This window comes from Hibiscus syriacus, unplaced genomic scaffold, assembly GCF_006381635.1.
Source record: "Hibiscus syriacus cultivar Baekdansim isolate YM2019G1 unplaced genomic scaffold, ASM638163v2 tig00111640_pilon, whole genome shotgun sequence".
Taxonomy (NCBI): domain Eukaryota; kingdom Viridiplantae; phylum Streptophyta; class Magnoliopsida; order Malvales; family Malvaceae; genus Hibiscus; species Hibiscus syriacus.
In genome coordinates, this window is record NW_024063142.1 from 1,259,290 (window position 1) to 1,278,414 (window position 19,125).

Sequence of the window (19,125 nt, forward strand, 5' to 3'; positions counted from 1 at the left end):
TCAGTTTCACTGTATTTTTCTTTATTTGCGAAATGGAAGAGCTTCGATACCCGTGAAACCTCGTATTGGTTGCGGGCCAGATGCAATTGAAAAAGATAATGAGATTTGAGAAAAAATATTTTTTAAATAATGAGATTTGGATTGTAATATATTTATTCGAAAAATAGATTTGAATTATAATCTTTTAGATATATAGATAATAATATCAATAAATTAAAATGAAATTTACGTTAACTATTTATTACTTATTTAACATAAAAAATATTCGTAGATAATCAAGACGATAGAATATATAGAATCCAGAGATTGTTGAAAGTCATGGGCGGCTGCATTATTCATTAGCAGCCGGCAACTATAAAAAATTAATTAGGAGCCAAAATTGTTGAAAATTAGTAAGGGTAAAATACTCAATTTTAGTCACTAAAATTTAGGGTATTTACAAATTAGCCCTTAAGTTTCAATTATAAATACCCTAGCTCATTTAGCTTCAAAACCATCCCAAAGTATTCTAGCTTTCTTCCAATATTAGAGAGAATTTAGAGAGTTTCTTGAGAGTTGTTTTCTTTTTTTATCAAGAGATAATTATCATTGTTTTCTCCTTGGTAGATCGAGAGAGGTTGTAATTCCTATTTTCTCATAGTGAAATTATTCTATCGTTGCCCATGGTTTTTACCCTATATTATTTAGGGTTTTTTCACGTAAATTTTGTGTCTCTTTTATCTTCATTTTTATTTTCTCAAATTATCAGTTGCGATTTTGCTCTATCCGATAGCCGTCTTGCGCAACAATTGGTATTTGAGCCAGATTTGAGTGTGTAATATATGCTTATTGTCTTTGTGGTTGCCACCAAAAGGTGGATCTTCCAACATAAGAAAGTAAGAAGTTATTACCCATTCTTTGAAGGTTCTAGAGGACTATTCACGATAGTGAAATAGTGGGAGCTATCTGTAAAAGAAGCTATGGCAACGAAATTTGATATTGAAAAATTCAATGGGAGAAATTTCTCATTGTGGAAATTGAATATGAAGGCCATCCTGAGAAAAGACGGTTGTCTAGCAGTGTGGATTTCACAGATGACAACAAATGGATCGAAATAGATGAGAATGTTATGGAAAACTTTCATCTAGCATTAGCAGATGAAGTATTGTCAAGCATCGAGGAGAAAAAGACAGCTAAGGAGATATGGGATCATCTCACCAAATTGTACGAGGCCACATCGCTGCACAATAAAATTTTCCTTAAGAGAAAATTGTACACTATCCGTATGTCATAATCTACTTCAGTGACGGAGCACTTAAATACACTGAACACATTATTTTCTCAGCTTACATCCTTAAGCTGTAAAATAGGAGAACAAGAACGTGCTGAACTTCTACTTCAAAGTCTACCTGATTCGTATGATCAACTCATCATCAACATGACAAACAGTAATGTCATCAGTCTAGTATTCGATGACGTTGCAGCTGCTGTTCTACAAGAAGAAAATCGGCGCAAAAACAAGGAAGACATATAAGTAAATCTGCAACAAGCAGAAGCATTGGCAACGATGAGAGGGAGATCAACATAACAGTCACAAACATGGTAGATCGACGTCGAGGAGCAAGAAGAATTTAAAGTGCTACAACTGTAGAAAGAATGGTCACTTGAAGAAGGATTGTTGGAGTTTAAATAAAAACTCCAATCCACAAGGCAATACCGCAAACACTTCAGATGATGGAGATGCTCTATGCTGTGAAACGTCAACCACCATGGAAGGCAGAAAAAGATTTACAGATATATGGCTCATTGATTCGGGAGCAACATATCACATGACCTCAAGAAGAGAATGGTTCCATCATTATGAACCAGTCTCAGGAGGATCTGTGTATAGTTACAATGATCACGCCTTAGAGATCATTGGCATTGGAACCATCAAATTGAAGATGTATGATGGAACAATTAAAGTTGTTCGAGATGTGCGGCACGTGAAAGGCCTGAAGAAAAATTTATTATCCTACGGATTGTTGGATAATAATGCAAGCAAGATTGAAACACGGAAAGGAATCATGAAGGTGTTCCGTGGAGCGCTTGTGGTGCTGAAAGGTGAAAAAATAGCTGCAAACTTGTACATGCTGAAGGGAGAGACTTTGGTAGAAGCAGAAGCCTCTGTTGCCTCATGTAGTTCAGATTCGACAGTGCTATAGCATCAGAAACTTGGACGCATATCAGAACAAGGAATGAAAGTCCTTGTGGAGCAAAAACTACTTTCAGGCTTAACAAAGGTATCACTTCCTTTGTGTGAGAATTGCATAACAAGTAAGCAGCATCGGTTGAAATTCAACACATCTAATTCTAGAGGCAAAAGTGTTCTAGAATTAGTTCACTCGGACGTATGGCAAGAACCATTTACATCCCTAGGCGGAGAAAAATACTTTGTCTCATTTATTGATGACTACTCCAGGAGATGTTGGGTGTACCCTATTAAGAAGAAGTCAGATGTGTTTTCCACTTTCAAAAACTTCAAAGCGCATGTGGAACTTGATTTTGGAAATAAGATCAATTGTTTCAGAACAGATAATGGAGGAGAACACACAAGCGAAGAATTTGATGACTTTTGCAGGAAAGAAGGCATCAAAAGACAGTTCACAGTGGCGAATACTCCTCAACAAAATGGAGTGGCAGAGCGGATGAACAGAACCTTGTTAGAAAGAACAAGAGCAATGTTGAGGGATGCAGGCCTAAAAAAATCATTTTGGGCAGAAGCAGTCAATACCGCCTGTTATTTGGTGAATCGAGCTCCATCAACTGCAATAAAGCTGAAGACACCAATGGAGACGTGGGCTAGTAAACCAGCTAATTATTCAAACCTCCATGTATTTGGAAGTATTGTGTACGTGATGTACAACTCCCAATAAATCTCAAAGTTGGATCCAAAATCCAGGAAATGCAAATTCTTGGGGTATGCTGATGGAGTCAAGGGGTATCGCTTGTGGGATCCTACTGCCTGCAAAGTGATCATCAGTAGGGATGTTATATTTGTAGAAGATAAACTACAAAGAAAAGAAGACGATAATAGCATTGAAAAGTCAGAGACTACACGGATACATGTGGAAAAAGAGGTTGAACAAGGAGATTCTTCTGAAGCAGAACCAGCATATAATGAACAAGAACCAGAGAGTTCTGAAGCTCCAACAACTCGTCAATCATATCGTGTGAGAAGGCATCCCAATTGGCACTCAGATTATGTTATAGAAGGTAATATTGCATATTGCCTTTTAATAGAGGACGGTGAGCCATCAATATACCAGGAAGCAATAAACAGCTCAGATGATTCACTGTGGATGATGGCGATGCAAGAAGAAATCGAAGCCCTTCATAAAAAATAACACATGGGACCTTGTGCCACTACCACAAGGAAGGAAGCCAATTGGTAACAAATGGGTCTTCAAAATCAAGCGAAATGGTGACGATCAAGTTGAGAGGTATCGTGCAAGACTGGTGGTCAAAGGATATGCTCAAAAAGAAGGTATTGATTTCAATGAAATATTTTATCCTGTGGTTTGACTAACAACAGTTCGAGTAGTTTTGGCAATGTGTGCTATATTGAACTTACATCTAGAGCAGCTAGATGTTAAAACAGCTTTTCTTCATGGAAATCTTGAAGAAAAGATTTACATGTTCCAGCCTGAAGGTTTTGAAGAAAAAGAAAAGAAGAACTTGGTTTGCAGGTTGAACAAATCTCTGTACGGTCTAAAGTAGGCGCCGATGTGTTGGTATAAGAGATTTGATTCCTTCATTATGTGCCTTGGATACAATAGACTTAATGCAGACCCTTGTGCTTATTTCAAGAGGTGTGGTGATAACGATTTTGTTATATTATTGTTATATGTGGATGACATGTTGGTTGCAGGACCCAACAAAGATCATATTAAATAATTGAAGGCACAACTGGCTAGAGAATTTGAAATGAAGGACTTGGGATCAACAAAACAAGATTCTATGGATGCAAATTCACCGAGACAAAAGTAATAGGAAGGTTTGGCTTTCACAAAAGAATTACTTGAAGAAGATCTTATCACGATTCAACATGCAAGATTGTAAGCCAATTTCTACCCCTCTTCCTATTAACTTCAAATTATCCTCCAGTATGAGTCCTAACAGTGAAGAAGAGAGGATGGAGATGTCTCGAGTACCGTATGCATCAGCAGTGGGAAGTTTGATGTTCGCTATGATATGCACAAGACCAGACATTGCACAAGCAGTGGGAGTGGTTAGTCGGTACATGGTGAATCCAGGCAAAGAGCATTGTAATACAGTAAAGAGGATCCTGAGATACATCAAAGGGACCTCAAATGTTTCATTATGTTACGGAGGATCAAACTTACTAATCAATGGGTATGTAGATTCTGACTATGCAGGGGATTTGGATAAAAGCAAATCTACTACAGGATATGTGTTCAAAGTTGCTGGTGGAGCTGTAAGCTGGGTTTCAAAATTACAGTCAATTGTGGCTACATCCACAACAGAAGCAGAATATGTAGCAGCTACACAAGCCAGTAAAGAAGCAATTTGGTTGAATATGCTATTGGAGGAGCTTGGGCACAATCAAGAGTATGTCTCTCTGTTTTGTGACAGTCACCTCTCTGTTTTGTGACAGTCAAAGCGCCTTGCATTTAGCAAGGAATCCAGCATTTCATTCAATAACAAAGCACATACGAGTTCAGTACCATTTCATTCGTGAAAAGGTGGAAGAAGGAACGATATATATGCAGAAGATCCATACAAAAGACAACATAGCTGATTTCATGACGAAGGCAATCAACGCTGATAAATTTACCTGGTATCGATCCTCTTGTGGCCTGTCAGAGACGTAAGCAACATGATGGTACAAGGTAGAAAGAATGGTGTAAAGATATGATTGTTCCAATCAAATCTTCAACTGGGAGATTGTTGAAAGTCATGGGCGGCTGCATTATTCATTAGCAGCCGACAGCTATAAAAAATTAATTAGGAGCCAAAATTGTTGAAAATTAGCAAGGGTAAAATACCCAATTTTAGTCACTAAAATTTAGGGTATTTACAAATTAGTCCTTAAGTTTCAACTATAAATACCCTAGCTCATTTAGCTTCAAAACCATCCCAAAGCATTCTAGCTTTCTTCCAATACTAGAGAGAATTTAGAGAGTTTCTTGAGAGTTTTTTCTTTTTTATCAAGAGATAATTATCATTGTTTTCTCCTTGGTAGATCGAGAGAGGTTGTAATTCCTATTTTCTCATAGTAAAATTCTTCTACAGTTGCCCGTGGTTTTTACCCTATATTATTTAGGGGTTTTCCACGTAAATTTTGTCTCTTTCATCTTCATTTTTATTTTCTCAAATTATCAGTTACGATTTTGCTTTATCCGATAACCGTCTTGCACAACAGAGATTCCAACTTCCTCCCCACTCAACCAAAACCCCTTCATATGTTTCAGTCAGGAAAAACCCAACGCCGTTAAATTTCCGTACATCCAATATTAACATTATTCCTGTTAAAATAGTTTATTATGTATCCAAAAAGATTTTGATTTATTTAAGTCAATAATATTGATAAACACGTTTTGGGTAAGTGGAACGCTGTTTTTCCCTTCATAATGGCAACTAAAATGCGAAGATTCCAGGACAAAAATGTCAACCATCCTGCACTAAACCCGAGACTTGCATGGCACGTTAATTACTACTAGCATGCCCTAATCTAATTATTTAAGCAGTAATATTTTTTCACTACAGCTTTTTGATTGTTCGGTGAAAATTACAAAGAAAAGATGTTCTGATTGATCTGTTCGTCTCGGTTAATTGTTACTACAACTAAAATTAATCACGCAAAGGTTTTAAATTTGTTTTATTTAAAACATTTAACAATCAAAGAAGGGAGCCTTCAATTTCAAGTCGGGTTGTTTTGAACGGGTGAAGAATATTGGAAACGGGGATTCAGCAAAATCCGTGCAACATGCAGATTCAATAATAATTTATTTCTTTTCCGTATTCGAAATAGTAAATATTAAACTGTTTTTTTATTTGTAGTTTTCATGCAAAACGCGGTCGTAGTTTTCTACATCGTCCGTTGAATTTCTTAAGTTCTCTCAAATCACACACTAACCCCACCTTGTTGACAAAGGCACAAAGCTACCCTTTTCTCATTTATACAAGGATGAAGACATAAGACCTTCTCCGCCAATATTTCCCCATTATTTCAAATATATTAAATATTGTTCTTTAAATTATCTATTGTTTTTCACGGATTCACTCATTAATTACAAAATTATTATATTTATAAAGAGTTGTTACGAGTTGGTAGTAAAGAGACAATAAGCTTAACCCTAACCTACCGTCTTCTGCAACCAGGTTTATATATATTATATGAATCCGAGGTCAACTTCAATGAAATCTTATGGCCTTCAAATCTAAATGAAGGGGATAAGTATGCAGATTTCGTGGATGTGATGATCCGTCAGTAGTTTGATTATCGTGTTGTATACGAAGTATTTTTACCATATCACAATACAATATATATTAGTGGTAGGGTCAGCATGATAAATATATAGTTTAATCAAATAAATATATATAGAAGTAAATCTTCTAGAGAATGCGGCACTATATAATATATTGTTTTTGAAGTCTACTCGGAAAAATCATATCTTAATATCATGAAACTGTCCTGATTAGTGGGTTCGACTTTAAAATAAATGGTACGGTCAGCATAAAAAATAGCAAGACAATATGCATTTAATAAAATAAACCCATAATTTTTACCTTCAATAAATTAAACCCAAACTTTGAATTTCACCTTTACAATTAATTAATATATCATTCTCGAATCTCGTTTTACATATATATATATATATATATGGTTGTCCTCCCGATTCTAATGTTTTGTTTTGACTAATCCGGAACGACCTATATCGTACATTTGAATTCGGTAGGTGAGTCTCCCAACAGGATTTTCTGCATACATAAAAACTTAAACTTGAGAAATTACTTAGTGATATCAAGCTGCTTATCATTTAATCTAACACCCCGTATTGGTTCGTTTTACATATATTTAATATAGTTACTACAGTTTTGTGTAAGGTAATCTGTGTAGGTTCACAATAAATCCATGCTTTTGAATTTCACCTTTTGGATTAATTAATAGTTGTTCCCTGGATGAAGTCAATTTCCAAAATTCCACCAGGCAGATTCCGTTAAAAGCTGGGATGAATGAAGGAAAAAATAACAATTTTTTTTTTTAAAATCCTTTTGTTTCATTATGAAAAAAGAAAGTCAAGGCCTCGAGAGGAGGGGACAGCCGCGTCGATTCCCATGAACCAACTTCTTTGGGCTTACGTATTCGATTTATACTGATGTTAAATAAATTTTGCACTGGATCAATAAGGTTTTTAATTATATATAATACTAAAATTCATTACTAATATATATTCAAATAATTATTTTGATCTTTATTTCTTTTAATATTTTTTTGAATTAATTAAAAATAATTAAAAAATTAACGTGAAGAACTTGACTTTTAAGGTTAAAACTATACATTTCAAACCATAAAATGTTAGAAAGAATCAAAGCATGTAGTAGAGGGATTAAATCTAAAGAATACGTAGTACAAGAAGGTGTTTGAATATTTTTCAAGGTCTTCGTACGTGTCTCAAGATTTTTTAAGAGTAATAGGTGATTTGGTGTTTGAATATTTTTAAATATTTTAAGCCTCCCATCCCTTCCTATTAAAGTCCTTCCAAGCCATAGCACATTCTTCACCTTTCTCTAATATTTTTCCAACCTAATTCTCTGCTTCTATCAAATCATTACCTGAATCCCGTCTGCTTTCCGTCAAATCCGCTACCTTTTTGATAAGCTTGAAGAAGTTAATTTGCAGAGTTATAGCTTTAGATTTAGAAAGAAGAGAAAAAAATGACAGTGATGAAAATTATATGGAGATCCATCGTCCCGACCTGTTCCAAGGGTGTCGTGAAACCAGAAGCCAAACCTAAGAAGGAAGTTTCTAAACAGAGTTCATTTAACAGGTTTGCAATGTTAGAGTTGAGTTATCCCGGTTCAATGCTTTCTGAAGATTTGTCTATCTCGCTTGCCGGTTCAAATCTTCAAATTTTCACGCTCGGGGAGCTAAAGGTGATAACCCAAAGCTTTTCATCGTCTAACTTTCTTGGAGAGGGTGGGTTTGGACCGGTTCATAAAGGGTTCATTGACGATAAGCTTAGGCCTGGGTTGAAAGATCAGTCAGTTGCTGTTAAACTCTTGGATTTAGAAGGTCTGCAAGGACATAGAGAATGGCTGGTGAGTACTTCGAAATATTTGGTTACATTTGGACATAGTTTGTTGGAGAGTTGATAAATGTTTCCTTTTTTTTTTTTGGGAGCAGACTGAAGTGGTGTTTCTTGGACAATTGAGGCATCCGCATCTTGTGAGGTTGATAGGATATTGTTGTGAAGAAGAACATAGGCTTTTGGTGTATGAATATATGCCAAGAGGCAGCTTGGAGAATCAGCTGTTTAGAAGTATATATATATATTTCTCTGCGCAGATTACCATTCAATTTTTAAGAAGAAAACCTCGAAATTAATGTAAATTAACTTGGTTGCAGGGTATTCAGTTTCTCTTCCATGGGTGACGAGGATGAAAATTGCTCTTGGAGCTGCCAAGGGTCTCGCTTATCTCCATGAAGCAGAAAAGCCGGTCATATACCGAGATTTCAAAGCATCAAATATCTTGTTGGACTCTGTAAGTATATTTTGTCCTTAAAAAAGCATGTTATTTTTTTTTCCAGGATTTGCTTCAGTTTTACTGATGTTACGTTTTGAAACATGTTCTTTTGTCCCAGGATTACAATGCCAAACTTTCTGATTTTGGTCTGGCAAAAGATGGTCCGGAAGGGGATGAAACGCATGTTTCCACCAGAGTTATGGGGACACACGGCTATGCTGCACCTGAATACATCATGACAGGTCACTTGACGGCCATGAGTGATGTGTATAGTTTTGGAGTGGTACTTTTGGAGCTTTTAACAGGCAGAAGATCTGTAGACAAGAACCGGTGTCCTAGAGAACATAACCTAGTCGAGTGGGCAAGGCCGATGTTGAAAGATCCTAGTAAACTTGGCCGAATAATGGATCCTAGACTCGAATGCCAATACTCGGAAACGGGTGCACTAAAGGCTTCTGCCTTGGCTTGCCAATGCCTCAGCCGACGCCCAAAGCGAAGACCCAAAATAAGTGACGTGGTGAAAACATTGGAGCCACTTCAGGACAATGAAGACAACCTCGTTGGCACCTTTGTTTATACGGTTCCGACCCAATGTGGTTCACCAAAAGAAGAATACAAGGGCACTGTCACTAAACATTGTGAACCAAAGGAGGTTAAGAAAGAGAAACAAAATTATCACGAAAACCATAGACTCCATAATCGCCACCATAGGCATCACAGATCGCCGAGGATGTCTCCGATTCACCCGGAAAACGACACCGTAAGGCGGAATCATAGAAATGGGTTGAATTCTCCCTTGCGCTATGAAGTTCGGGGAGCGTAAGGGTATGTGTTGGAATACTACAAAATGTAAATGGCGATGTAAATAAGCAGTAATTAGAGATTGCTGAAGGTGGCCAACGTCAAAACAGTGAGTGTTTTTTTTTCTTTAGACCAAAGACTTTTTATTTATTCTTTCTTTGAAGTAAGCAAAAGACGAGTTCAAAAATGGCTAATCCCCACCAACCTGTCTACCGAACGGCGAAATCTTCAAAACTGTCGAATACAGCTAAGCAAGGAAACAACGGGGATATATCTTTATTAAAGACGAGTACAATTAGATTGTATTAAAAAAAGGGTAAAGTATAGTAATGGTCACTGAACATTTTTGAAGCTTGCATTTAGGTCCCTAAACTTTTAAAACGTGCAATACAGTCCCCTAACATTTAATCCATTTGCAATATGGTCCCGCACCTATGAAAATTAGGGTAAATTATATAAAATGGTCACTGAACTTTTCAGGCACTTGAATTTAGGTCCCCTAACTTTTAAAACTTACAAAACATTCCTCAATTTCATTCTAAACCCAAATTCCAAAGTAATTCAATTTCATTATAAACCCTAAATTCCAAAATAATCCAATTACAATCTAAAACTCAAATTCTAAAATATTTCAATTTAAGGAGGAATATACTAGATTATCTTTAAGAATGTGATAGCGTTTTGATTTTTTTTGCTTTTGTGAAGAAAAAAAATACACTCCCTCCTCGTAAATTTAAATTTAGTGACCTTCAATAATTTAAATATAAAAAATGATTATGGAAGAAATTGAATAAAAAAACACAATCTCTCAATGAAAAAATTAAGAATCAAAATCTCCAATTGACATCCTTATAATTTTTATTTATTTCAATTATAATTTAGTTTTTTAATAGTTTGATGTGATTATAAGATAGTATTTATTCAAAAAAAATTAATTTATTAATAATGTAGATATACCCTACAAACACAATTGTTTGAATTTAAAACTTTTAAAGAAAATAACATTTTTTACCTATGAAATCACTTAACGAGTTATAATATAATTTTGTTAAGTGTATTAGAAAATTAAAAAATAGATCGTGCTAGAACTAAAAGAATACGTGACTATGAAATAGAAAGTTTACGTACGTTACGAAAACATGACACAAACCCCATCTCTTTTGAGTTAATTTTGTTATCATCAACTTAGGGTATATTATATTAAATTATTGATTATTTTATTTTATTTTTGAAGTAGTCAACTTCAGTGTTTATTTTTTTATTGTGTTTTTTATGATTTTATTAAATAATTTTTCTACACAAAATATTCGATGTAATAAGTAAATAAATATTTAATTATCATGGTAATATTTATATTTTAATTATAATAGAAATAATATAAAAATAAAATATATTTATACATCATTACTATAATTAACATAACTCATATATAAAATTTTGACTCTGCTATTTATGTAGTCTTAATATTTATATGAAAGATATAAAATATATTAACACGTATGATTAGATATAAAAACATACACAAATAATCACAAATATATTTATTTTTAAATAAATGAATTATTATCATATATTCTTACTATTGAAAATTTTTAATGTCTTTAAATTAATATTAAAAAATTATCATATGTTTTTAAATATAAAAAGTAAATTAATTAATAATTTAGTGAAGTTGGCGTCGTTTATAAAAAAAGACAGAAATTGAAGTATTTTAGAATTTGGGTTTTAGAATGTAATTGAATTATTTTGGAATTTAGGGTTTAGAATGAAATTGAATTACTTTGGAATTTGTGGTTTAGAATGAAATTGAGGATTGTTTTGTAAGTTTTAAAAGTTGGGGGACCTAAATTCAAGTACATAAAAAGTTCAATGACCATTTATATAATTTACCCTAATTTTCATAGGTGCGGGGACCGTATTGCAAACGAATTAAATGTTGGGGGACTGTATTGCAAGTTTTAAAAGTTGAGGGACCTAAATGCAAGCTTCAAAAATGTTCAGAGACCATTACTATACTTTACCCTAAAAAAATTCAAATAAAATTTCAAACACCTTAAACGTAATATTTTCAATAGAAAAAAAACTTAGTTTTCTTTTTTTGGTGTGTCGTTTCTCTTTTTTTCGTCTTTTTTTATTGACGACAACATAAATTTTAATGTTGATTGTCGATCGCTGATATTTTTATTATCTTTTTATTCTCTACATCATATCTTTATTTTTTTTATTTTTAATAAGTCTGAATGTGTTGCACGTTTTCTTATGTGTTTTGGCACGCTTTTTTTCGATTTTTGGTTGTTTTCATGCATTTTTTAAGGGTTGATTTGACATCGTCACGACTGATCAATATGATCATTATCTGATATCTTATTGATCTTTCTTGCTTTTGACCCTCAGATTGAATTTGGATACTCAGATTTGCGTTCGTTGATAGCTTTTCACGTCGCTCGAGTCTGATTCACAGTTTGTCAGTGATCTTTCAATAGTTTGATCCCCTTTTGTGCTTTGTTTGCCGATGCAATCAGATATGTTTGTATTTATCTTTGTTCGAGTTTTTTTTGTTAGATTTAATCTTTCATTGTATAATCCTTATGTTATCTTAATTTGCTAGTTTTGTTTCAATGATCATAGGAAAAATTTTCTAATTATGTGCTTAATTTATGATTGAGATCGTAAATCTTTATTGTAATTTGAGATATTTACTATTTTGAATAAAATTAGTTAATTATATAAAAAACAAATAAATTTAAATGATAAAATATATTTTATTAACTCAAATACTTATGATTATACAATTGAGTTTGCAATATGTATGTATGTAGAAGGAAAATATAAAGCACAAGGACTGTTTGAGTATGCTTTATACTGAACACAAGGATTGAGCTTTAGGACCCATTTTTCAACTAGCTTTTTGTTGCTGGTTTCATGGAGTGAATGTTCTTGTCTGGGTGCAGAAGAGAAGAAATCATGGTGGTTTCATGACGTTAGAGTGGCTGTGTCCTAGTGAGTGTTCTTCTCTGGGTGTAGATGAGAGAAAGCTTGTCTTAAATGTAGAAGAAATAATGCCGACACTTTTTATGTTTTTGTTGAGAACATTTCAAACAACTACATCTTTTCACTTTTCAGATGATAATGTGATAGATCAATTAAGTTGGCGTTATCCATTTTTCGTTTCTAATACTTTCTCTTAGATAATCTGTACCTAGTAGTGGCATCCAGCTTCATTATTTTGTGTGTTCTACTTTAAGATCATCTGCTTAAGCACTTTGACACGCCCGGTGGTTTACTTCATTGCTTTTGATGTTTGTTCAAGTTTTCTGGAGAGTAATATAATTTGGTGGATGAGTGGCTACCCCGTTGAACCTTCTTACCTTTCCGGTTGCGGAAGAAGGTTTCTTCAGCTTTCTGTAGATTCTTGTAATTTTTATTAGGAAAAACATTTGGCTGTATGAAATAGAATTGGAATTTAACATGCACCCTGTGCAATATGCTAAATTTTGAATGAGAATTATCCTTCTTGTGTTGATCCCTCCCTTTCATCCTCATTCATGACAGCATCCTCTGTGTACAGATTGTATCATCATTCTACAGTCTTTCGATCAAAGATTGTTGACTACTCTTTAAGGTTCGTGCACATGTGCTTTAAGAATTCCAGACCTGCTCATTGGGCCTCTCCTCAAATCATATGCTCATTTCCGAGTTCTTTTCGAATCCCTTAAAACCGATCTTTTTTTTCTCTCCCAATAATTATTGAAAGACCTCTAAATGGATATGTCATGATCTGAATTTTCACAGGTCTAACGAGGTGTTGTCACTCTTCGATGTTGCTCCAGAAAGTTGGTCTTACATCGCACAGGGAACTATTATTTTCCTTGGCAGTACAGGGTCAAGTGAAAAATTTAGGCCCATGACTTGGGTTGTTGTGAGGTATATATGAACGTTGTGTCATTGTCTGCATTTTCTATCCACATAATGGGCCAATATTTCTATGCATACAATATCTGCTGCCAAGATTATGCTCCCCCTCCTAGTTTTACCATACGAGAAAACAACACAAAATGAACAGCTCTAATATTGAAACTATGTGTGGCTTTACTTCCATTTTTCCAAGTAAAAACAAACGCTCAAAGTGATGCTGATAACTCGATGTCAATTATAGATACGTTCTTTTATGGCTATTGCTTTGTCTTTCCATTTGGAAACGCTCAATTGGGATTTTCTACAGATAAGGTACATTGCTTAGTTTCCAGGAAGGTTACACAAGTTCTACCACCCCAAACATGGTCTTGAAACTTTGGGATATCCCACAGAGATAATTGTCACTTTTGGTGCCGAAAGTGATTCTGCTGGTTTATCCAGCTTCCATACACATGTATGACACTGTGAATCTTTATTGCTCATTTCAAAGGTTTTATTTGTGGGGTTCAAAAATATAAAAGGAGGAGAAGAAAAGGAAAGGCCTAGATTTTTTTATTTGATTTGTTTTGTATTCAGCCTGCAACTGTAATTTTTTTGCGGCTGTTTTCATCTTCCCTGTGCCAAGAAAGGAAATCTTGGACGTAATCTACCTAACGGAATGGCCAATCAAGGGCTCTTTCCCTGTTAAAAGCTTGTCATGTTCCAAGACTCGGAGCCAATCAAAATAATACATCATATTTGGCTTGTTCATGTCTGGAAACTTCTTTGAATGCAGATGGCTATTGTAATCGGCCACCACATTTGCACCATGACTCGGATTATGGTATGGAATGAGATCACACAACACAAAGTTTAAGAAAATAATAACCATCTTTGTCTCCTGGAAATTTCCCCGCAATTTCATCGTCTGTCATCTTCATTCTTTACCTTTAATGCCAGGTTTTTTTTTTTTTTTTGGAAATATCTTTTTCCACATTAGACATTTTTCACAGCTGGCCAAGCTGAAATTTGATTCATAAAACCTCACATGCTGCAAGATGTGCAAGAATCAAGACGAAAACACAAAACGGAACGAAACCACCTTTTATTGCTATTATACTCGAGATTCAAGGATTAGAAGTTTGAAACCTGAAGCAGTTCATCAGATGTATATAACATATATGCTATATACAAATCATACATAATGTTGATTGAATTGAGATGCCGAAACAATAGAGATATCTAGTCTATGTAACGATCAATCCGATGCAGAGAAAAGAGTTCGAGAAGAAGAATATAATTCAGGTAGAAAGAGCCGAGAAACAACTTTCAGATCGAAGCATAGGAGGGGGCTTAACTCCTTCGAGTCCAGGCAACGCGCTACTAGATTTAGTCCTAAGAGCTCTGGGCGAATCCAGGCTTCGACGAAGAATCCTCCCCATGGCAAAAATAGGATGTTCCGTCTCATCCGAAGGATTCCACGCCCTAAACTTCTCACAGAAGCGGATGTGTCGCTCCAACGCTTCCTCCGTGGAGATGAGTGTCGCCGATCTCAGGGCCTCGTCTTTGACGGCTTCGATGCATAGGCCGCAAATCCAACGGCCCTGGTAACGCTCCCGGACGCGCATGATGTAAGCGACGGTGCATTCCTCGGTGAAGCCGCAAGACTCGCATATAACGCAGTGGGTTTCGAACGGAGCAGTCAGTTTGGTTGGAGTGTCTGTCTGAGCCTGAGATTGCCATTGCATGGAACCGAACATTGAGTGCTCTGTTTTGTTCTGTCTATGCTTTTGAAACCTTCTCTGTAACTTTTTATATGGTGAAGTGAGTGGAGCTGGGGAGTGAGAGATTTATCGCATGCGGATATCGGTGAGATGAAGAGAAATCAAAACATTATGTGAAATTCTGCGTTTGTGGGCTTTGTCATGGGTTATTAGAAGTGGCCTTTTAAAATTTTGTTCTTAAAATTGGAATGTGTTATGGAAAGTTTAAATCGAATGAAAAAAAAATAGTTTGATAATTTTCTTTTATCAAATAAATCACTTAACTAAGAAAGAAAAAAGATCGGAGGAGGAGTGGTTTAACGATCCATCAATCAAAATAAAAGTTTTTCTTAATGACAGTGACCTCAATAAAAATTTTCAATTTTGATAACGAAAATAAGAGTGTCTCAAAAGTTCAAGGACTATTACTGTAATTCAACCTTACCAATTTTGACAGGATTGGTAGACCACCCAATGATTGATGATATGAGGGGTTTTGTGTTAATATCGAAAGAATATGGCATGGATAGATAATAAGGATTATTATGCACCAAGTGATTTTGGTTGTAAATAAATTATTATTCCTTTAAACTTTCAATGTCAAACTATTAAAAATTATCTTTGAATATTTATTGTCTTGTTCTTACCTCGTATTACTAAATTATGAAGCTATTCTTTTGGTTTCCCATCCATGCCCATGTATCTCATTCATGAAGAAGAAGAAAAATATATATTTTTCCTTGTTATCAACGGATTACATGGTTAGTTTCTGAGTACAAATTATGCTTTCTTTCCCAAAGTGGGGAGACAAAAACATGACCAAGATTACATCCTAGTCATTCTCGAGAAAGCTGCTTCTCTTCTTCAAAATTTCTTATCCTACACAAATCAATACAAATGCAAAATTGCTATGTACAAAGAATTCATTTTTGGGGTACTTAAAAGAAGATGCCAATGACTAATAGCTTTGTGTTTTACTTGTTCAGATTGATCTTTGATCCCCCTTCCTGTTTTTTGTTCGACGGGGGAAACGTCAAAGCCTGGATCTCATTCTTTGCCGGCAACCTCAGCTACCCTTTTTCCGGTGTCACCTATGGGGCAACGGCGAACATTGCTTCTCTTGGGATTTAACTTATCTCTTCTATCCTAGTGATAACTTCGTTTAGGGATAATCGTTCATCGGGGTTACCCTCAACGCAATCAGCTCCGATCTCGATGACTTTAAGCATCTTATTAGTCGAAGATGTATTGTTTGCTATCTCAGGATCAATCAATTCTAAAGGTCGGTTCTCCGATATTGATGTTTGTACCCATTGCACGATATCGACCCCATGCTCGTCGTTATTCGGATATTGTGAAGGATACTTGCCTGTCATGGTCTCCAGGATGACAATTCCTAGACAATAAACGTCTGATTTTGGGGAGACTTTATGGTACTGCACATATTCTGGGGATTTGTAAGCGAACAAAACTTGGGCATAATTGTCGAGGTTCGTCAGTGGTTGAAAAGCGTAGTCACTTAGTAATGGATCGTATCTTTCGGTTAAAAGAATATTGCTGGATTTGAGGTTTCCATGGGGTAGCTCGTATGTTTCGAACTCTGTGTGAATGTAGTTGAGTCCTTGAACGATTCCTTTGATGATCTTGAAACGACTCGGCCAATTTAAACTCGCATGAGCGAGATCTCGAATACCTGAGATTTAGAGTTTTTCATCGGATTCAGAGAGGGAGAAGCCATTGAATGTGTATGCGAAATGAAAATCAGTAAAAAGATTCATGTGATGACATTACCATGCAAGATGAATGACAAGCTGCCCGTAGGCATGTACTCTGAAACAATAAGCTTCTCCTCTTTCCTAAAATGGTATGCAAATGGCGTCAAGATATTGCGGTGCTTTAACTTCCCGAACCTCCTGATTTCGGCGTCGAACTCATCTTTTCCCAGCCTGTTCATCCCCCTCATTCTCTTCACCACCACGGAAAATCCATTGGTCATCTTAGCCTTGTATGCCCCATCACGCTGTTTCCAAGCACCTCAGCTGATGCCTTCATCAAATCCTGCAACCCGAATTCACCCCTCTCGTCATTCACTATGACCATGTAACCCGTCCCACTCTTGGATGCGATCAAGTCCCTCTTCGACCCCGATTTACTCCGCCGGCTAGGCTCGGCGGACCTTTTGTGGATGGACTCCAGTGACAACCGGACTGGCAGCGCCTCGGTTTTTACAGATTGCTTGCTTACTACGCCAAGATTATCGGCCTTCTCGGTCCCATGCTTTGCAGAACAGGCGGAGGCTATCAGAACGCAGAGTAAAAAAAATATGGTGATGGCAAAAAGCAGTGCCCTGCCATCGGACTTGGCTTTGGCTTTATGATCAGGTTCATGTTTTAGGCAAGAATTTGTGACTGGTTTCCCGCAAAGGCCTGCGTTTCCTCGGAATGAATCTTTGCTGAACTTGGCAAAACTCTCTGGGATATATCCTTCCAAATGATTAAACGATACGTTAAAGGATGTCAGAACGTTGGGATATTTCAATGGCGGGATCGATTCTGTAAAATGGTTTCCCTCAAGGTGGAGTTCTTTGAGATGGGGTAGTTTCATAACGGAGTCAGGGACATGTCCGGTGAATTTATTTTCACTTAACCACACTTTCTTCAGAGACTTCATGTGTGCAAAGTAATCATCCGGAATCTCACCGTTGAACTGATTATGAGATAAATATAGAGACTTCAAAGCACCGAGCTTGTTGAATGGCGGGATGGGACCTGCAAACGAGTTCCTCATCAAGCTAATGGATCTCAAGTAATGAAGTTGAAGCAGAGGCTGAACGTCAATCGTTCCCGAAAGGTGTAAATCCTCTAAATGGAGACCGATAATGTCCTCTCCATGGCACCTCTCGCCGAACCACCTTCGCAGACAAGGAGAGATACCTGATCCAGCAGTCCAACTGCTCAAACAACCTTGTGGGAACGATGCCTTGAACTTAATCAGGGCTTCAGCATCGGATTGGGAGGAACAAAGGGTGGGAAAAGAAAGAGTGACAATGAGAAGGGAAGGGAGGAAGCGAACAGCGACCATTACCGACCGGAATTGTTAACGCTCCGGATAGAAACGAGCCGCTGCTCGGAGAAATCTTGTGGTTTCGTGAGTCTTGGTTTGGGTTGTGGTGTTTGGTATTGTTTAATTGGTTTGCCATGCTGGTAAACTGTATTGTGGCTTTGAGTGGAGGAGGTAGCCCAGCAACTTACATTCGGTGCTAATAATAGATTCGGCAATTGAGGCTTGAGATTGGAGAGAGTTTATGGGATTGAAAGGTAGAAAAGTGAGGCCCTCAAATTCCTTTTTACCCTGCCAATGCCCGTTGACATTTTTGGGTTGACACCATTGGGGATTTAACTTCATTCTCGGACATGGAGGAAGCTACTTAACATGGCATCTCTTGAAATCCCATCGATGAGCACAAATGGAAGATCAATGCTATATGAATTCTTTGTAGGATGGATTCTTGTCACTGTCACTATAATAATAAATGTAATATGATCGAAATGAAGCACGTAAACGCAATATAAATATTTGGCTTAAGTACAAAATAAGTACTCAAATTATACCTTTTTTTTCGGAATAGGTGTCTAAAGTATTTTTTGGCCCATCCAACTGTCTAACATTACTAACGTTACCACCTCGGGCCGTAACAACCGTTAAATGAAAATTGTTATCCATTCATTTGTTGACATGTGGTTATGGTTTGAAATTGGCTTAAGTATAAAATAAATGTACAAACTATACATTTTTTCTGAATAGGTGACTATAATATTTTCGGTCCATCCAGGTGCCTAAATTATAAATGTTGTTACTTTAGGTGCATGACGTTACAACGCTACCACTTTAAGTGTCTCGGTGTTAACGACCGTTAAAACTTCTGTTAAGTGATACG

General features: G+C 36.2%; 2 protein-coding genes and 1 pseudogene across 2 annotated transcripts; 1 reads left to right on the forward strand and 2 right to left on the reverse strand.

Moving 5' to 3' along the window:
• The first annotated feature begins 7,693 nt into the window (after positions 1–7,693).
• On the forward strand, positions 7,694–9,626 carry LOC120166383 (serine/threonine-protein kinase RIPK-like). The gene is made up of 4 exons (XM_039175638.1): positions 7,694–8,304; positions 8,390–8,525; positions 8,612–8,748; positions 8,849–9,626. The coding sequence occupies exons 1-4, from the start codon at positions 7,921–7,923 to the stop codon at positions 9,551–9,553; spliced, it is 1,362 nt and encodes a 453-aa protein (XP_039031569.1). The 5' UTR covers positions 7,694–7,920; the 3' UTR covers positions 9,554–9,626.
• Positions 9,627–14,719: 5,093 nt separating this feature from the next.
• Positions 14,720–15,227, reverse strand: LOC120166607. Its single transcript, XM_039175839.1, has one exon. The coding sequence runs from the start codon at positions 15,183–15,185 to the stop codon at positions 14,727–14,729; it is 459 nt and encodes a 152-aa protein (XP_039031770.1). The 5' UTR covers positions 15,186–15,227; the 3' UTR covers positions 14,720–14,726.
• A 900-nt stretch (positions 15,228–16,127) lies between these two features.
• Positions 16,128–18,346, reverse strand: LOC120166603 (annotated as a pseudogene).
• Positions 18,347–19,125: the final 779 nt, after the last annotated feature.

Bases quoted from the DNA above. Each gene is read 5' to 3' on its own strand.
- LOC120166383 (XM_039175638.1), top strand. From the start codon at position 7,921: ATGACAGTGATGAAAATTATATGGAGATCCATCGTCCCGACCTGTTCC. The intron at 8,526-8,611 runs GTATATATATAT...ACTTGGTTGCAG, and splicing joins GGAGAATCAGCTGTTTAGAA to GGTATTCAGTTTCTCTTCCA. The intron at 8,749-8,848 runs GTAAGTATATTT...CTTTTGTCCCAG, and splicing joins CAAATATCTTGTTGGACTCT to GATTACAATGCCAAACTTTC.
- LOC120166607 (XM_039175839.1), bottom strand. From the start codon at position 15,185: ATGTTCGGTTCCATGCAATGGCAATCTCAGGCTCAGACAGACACTCCA.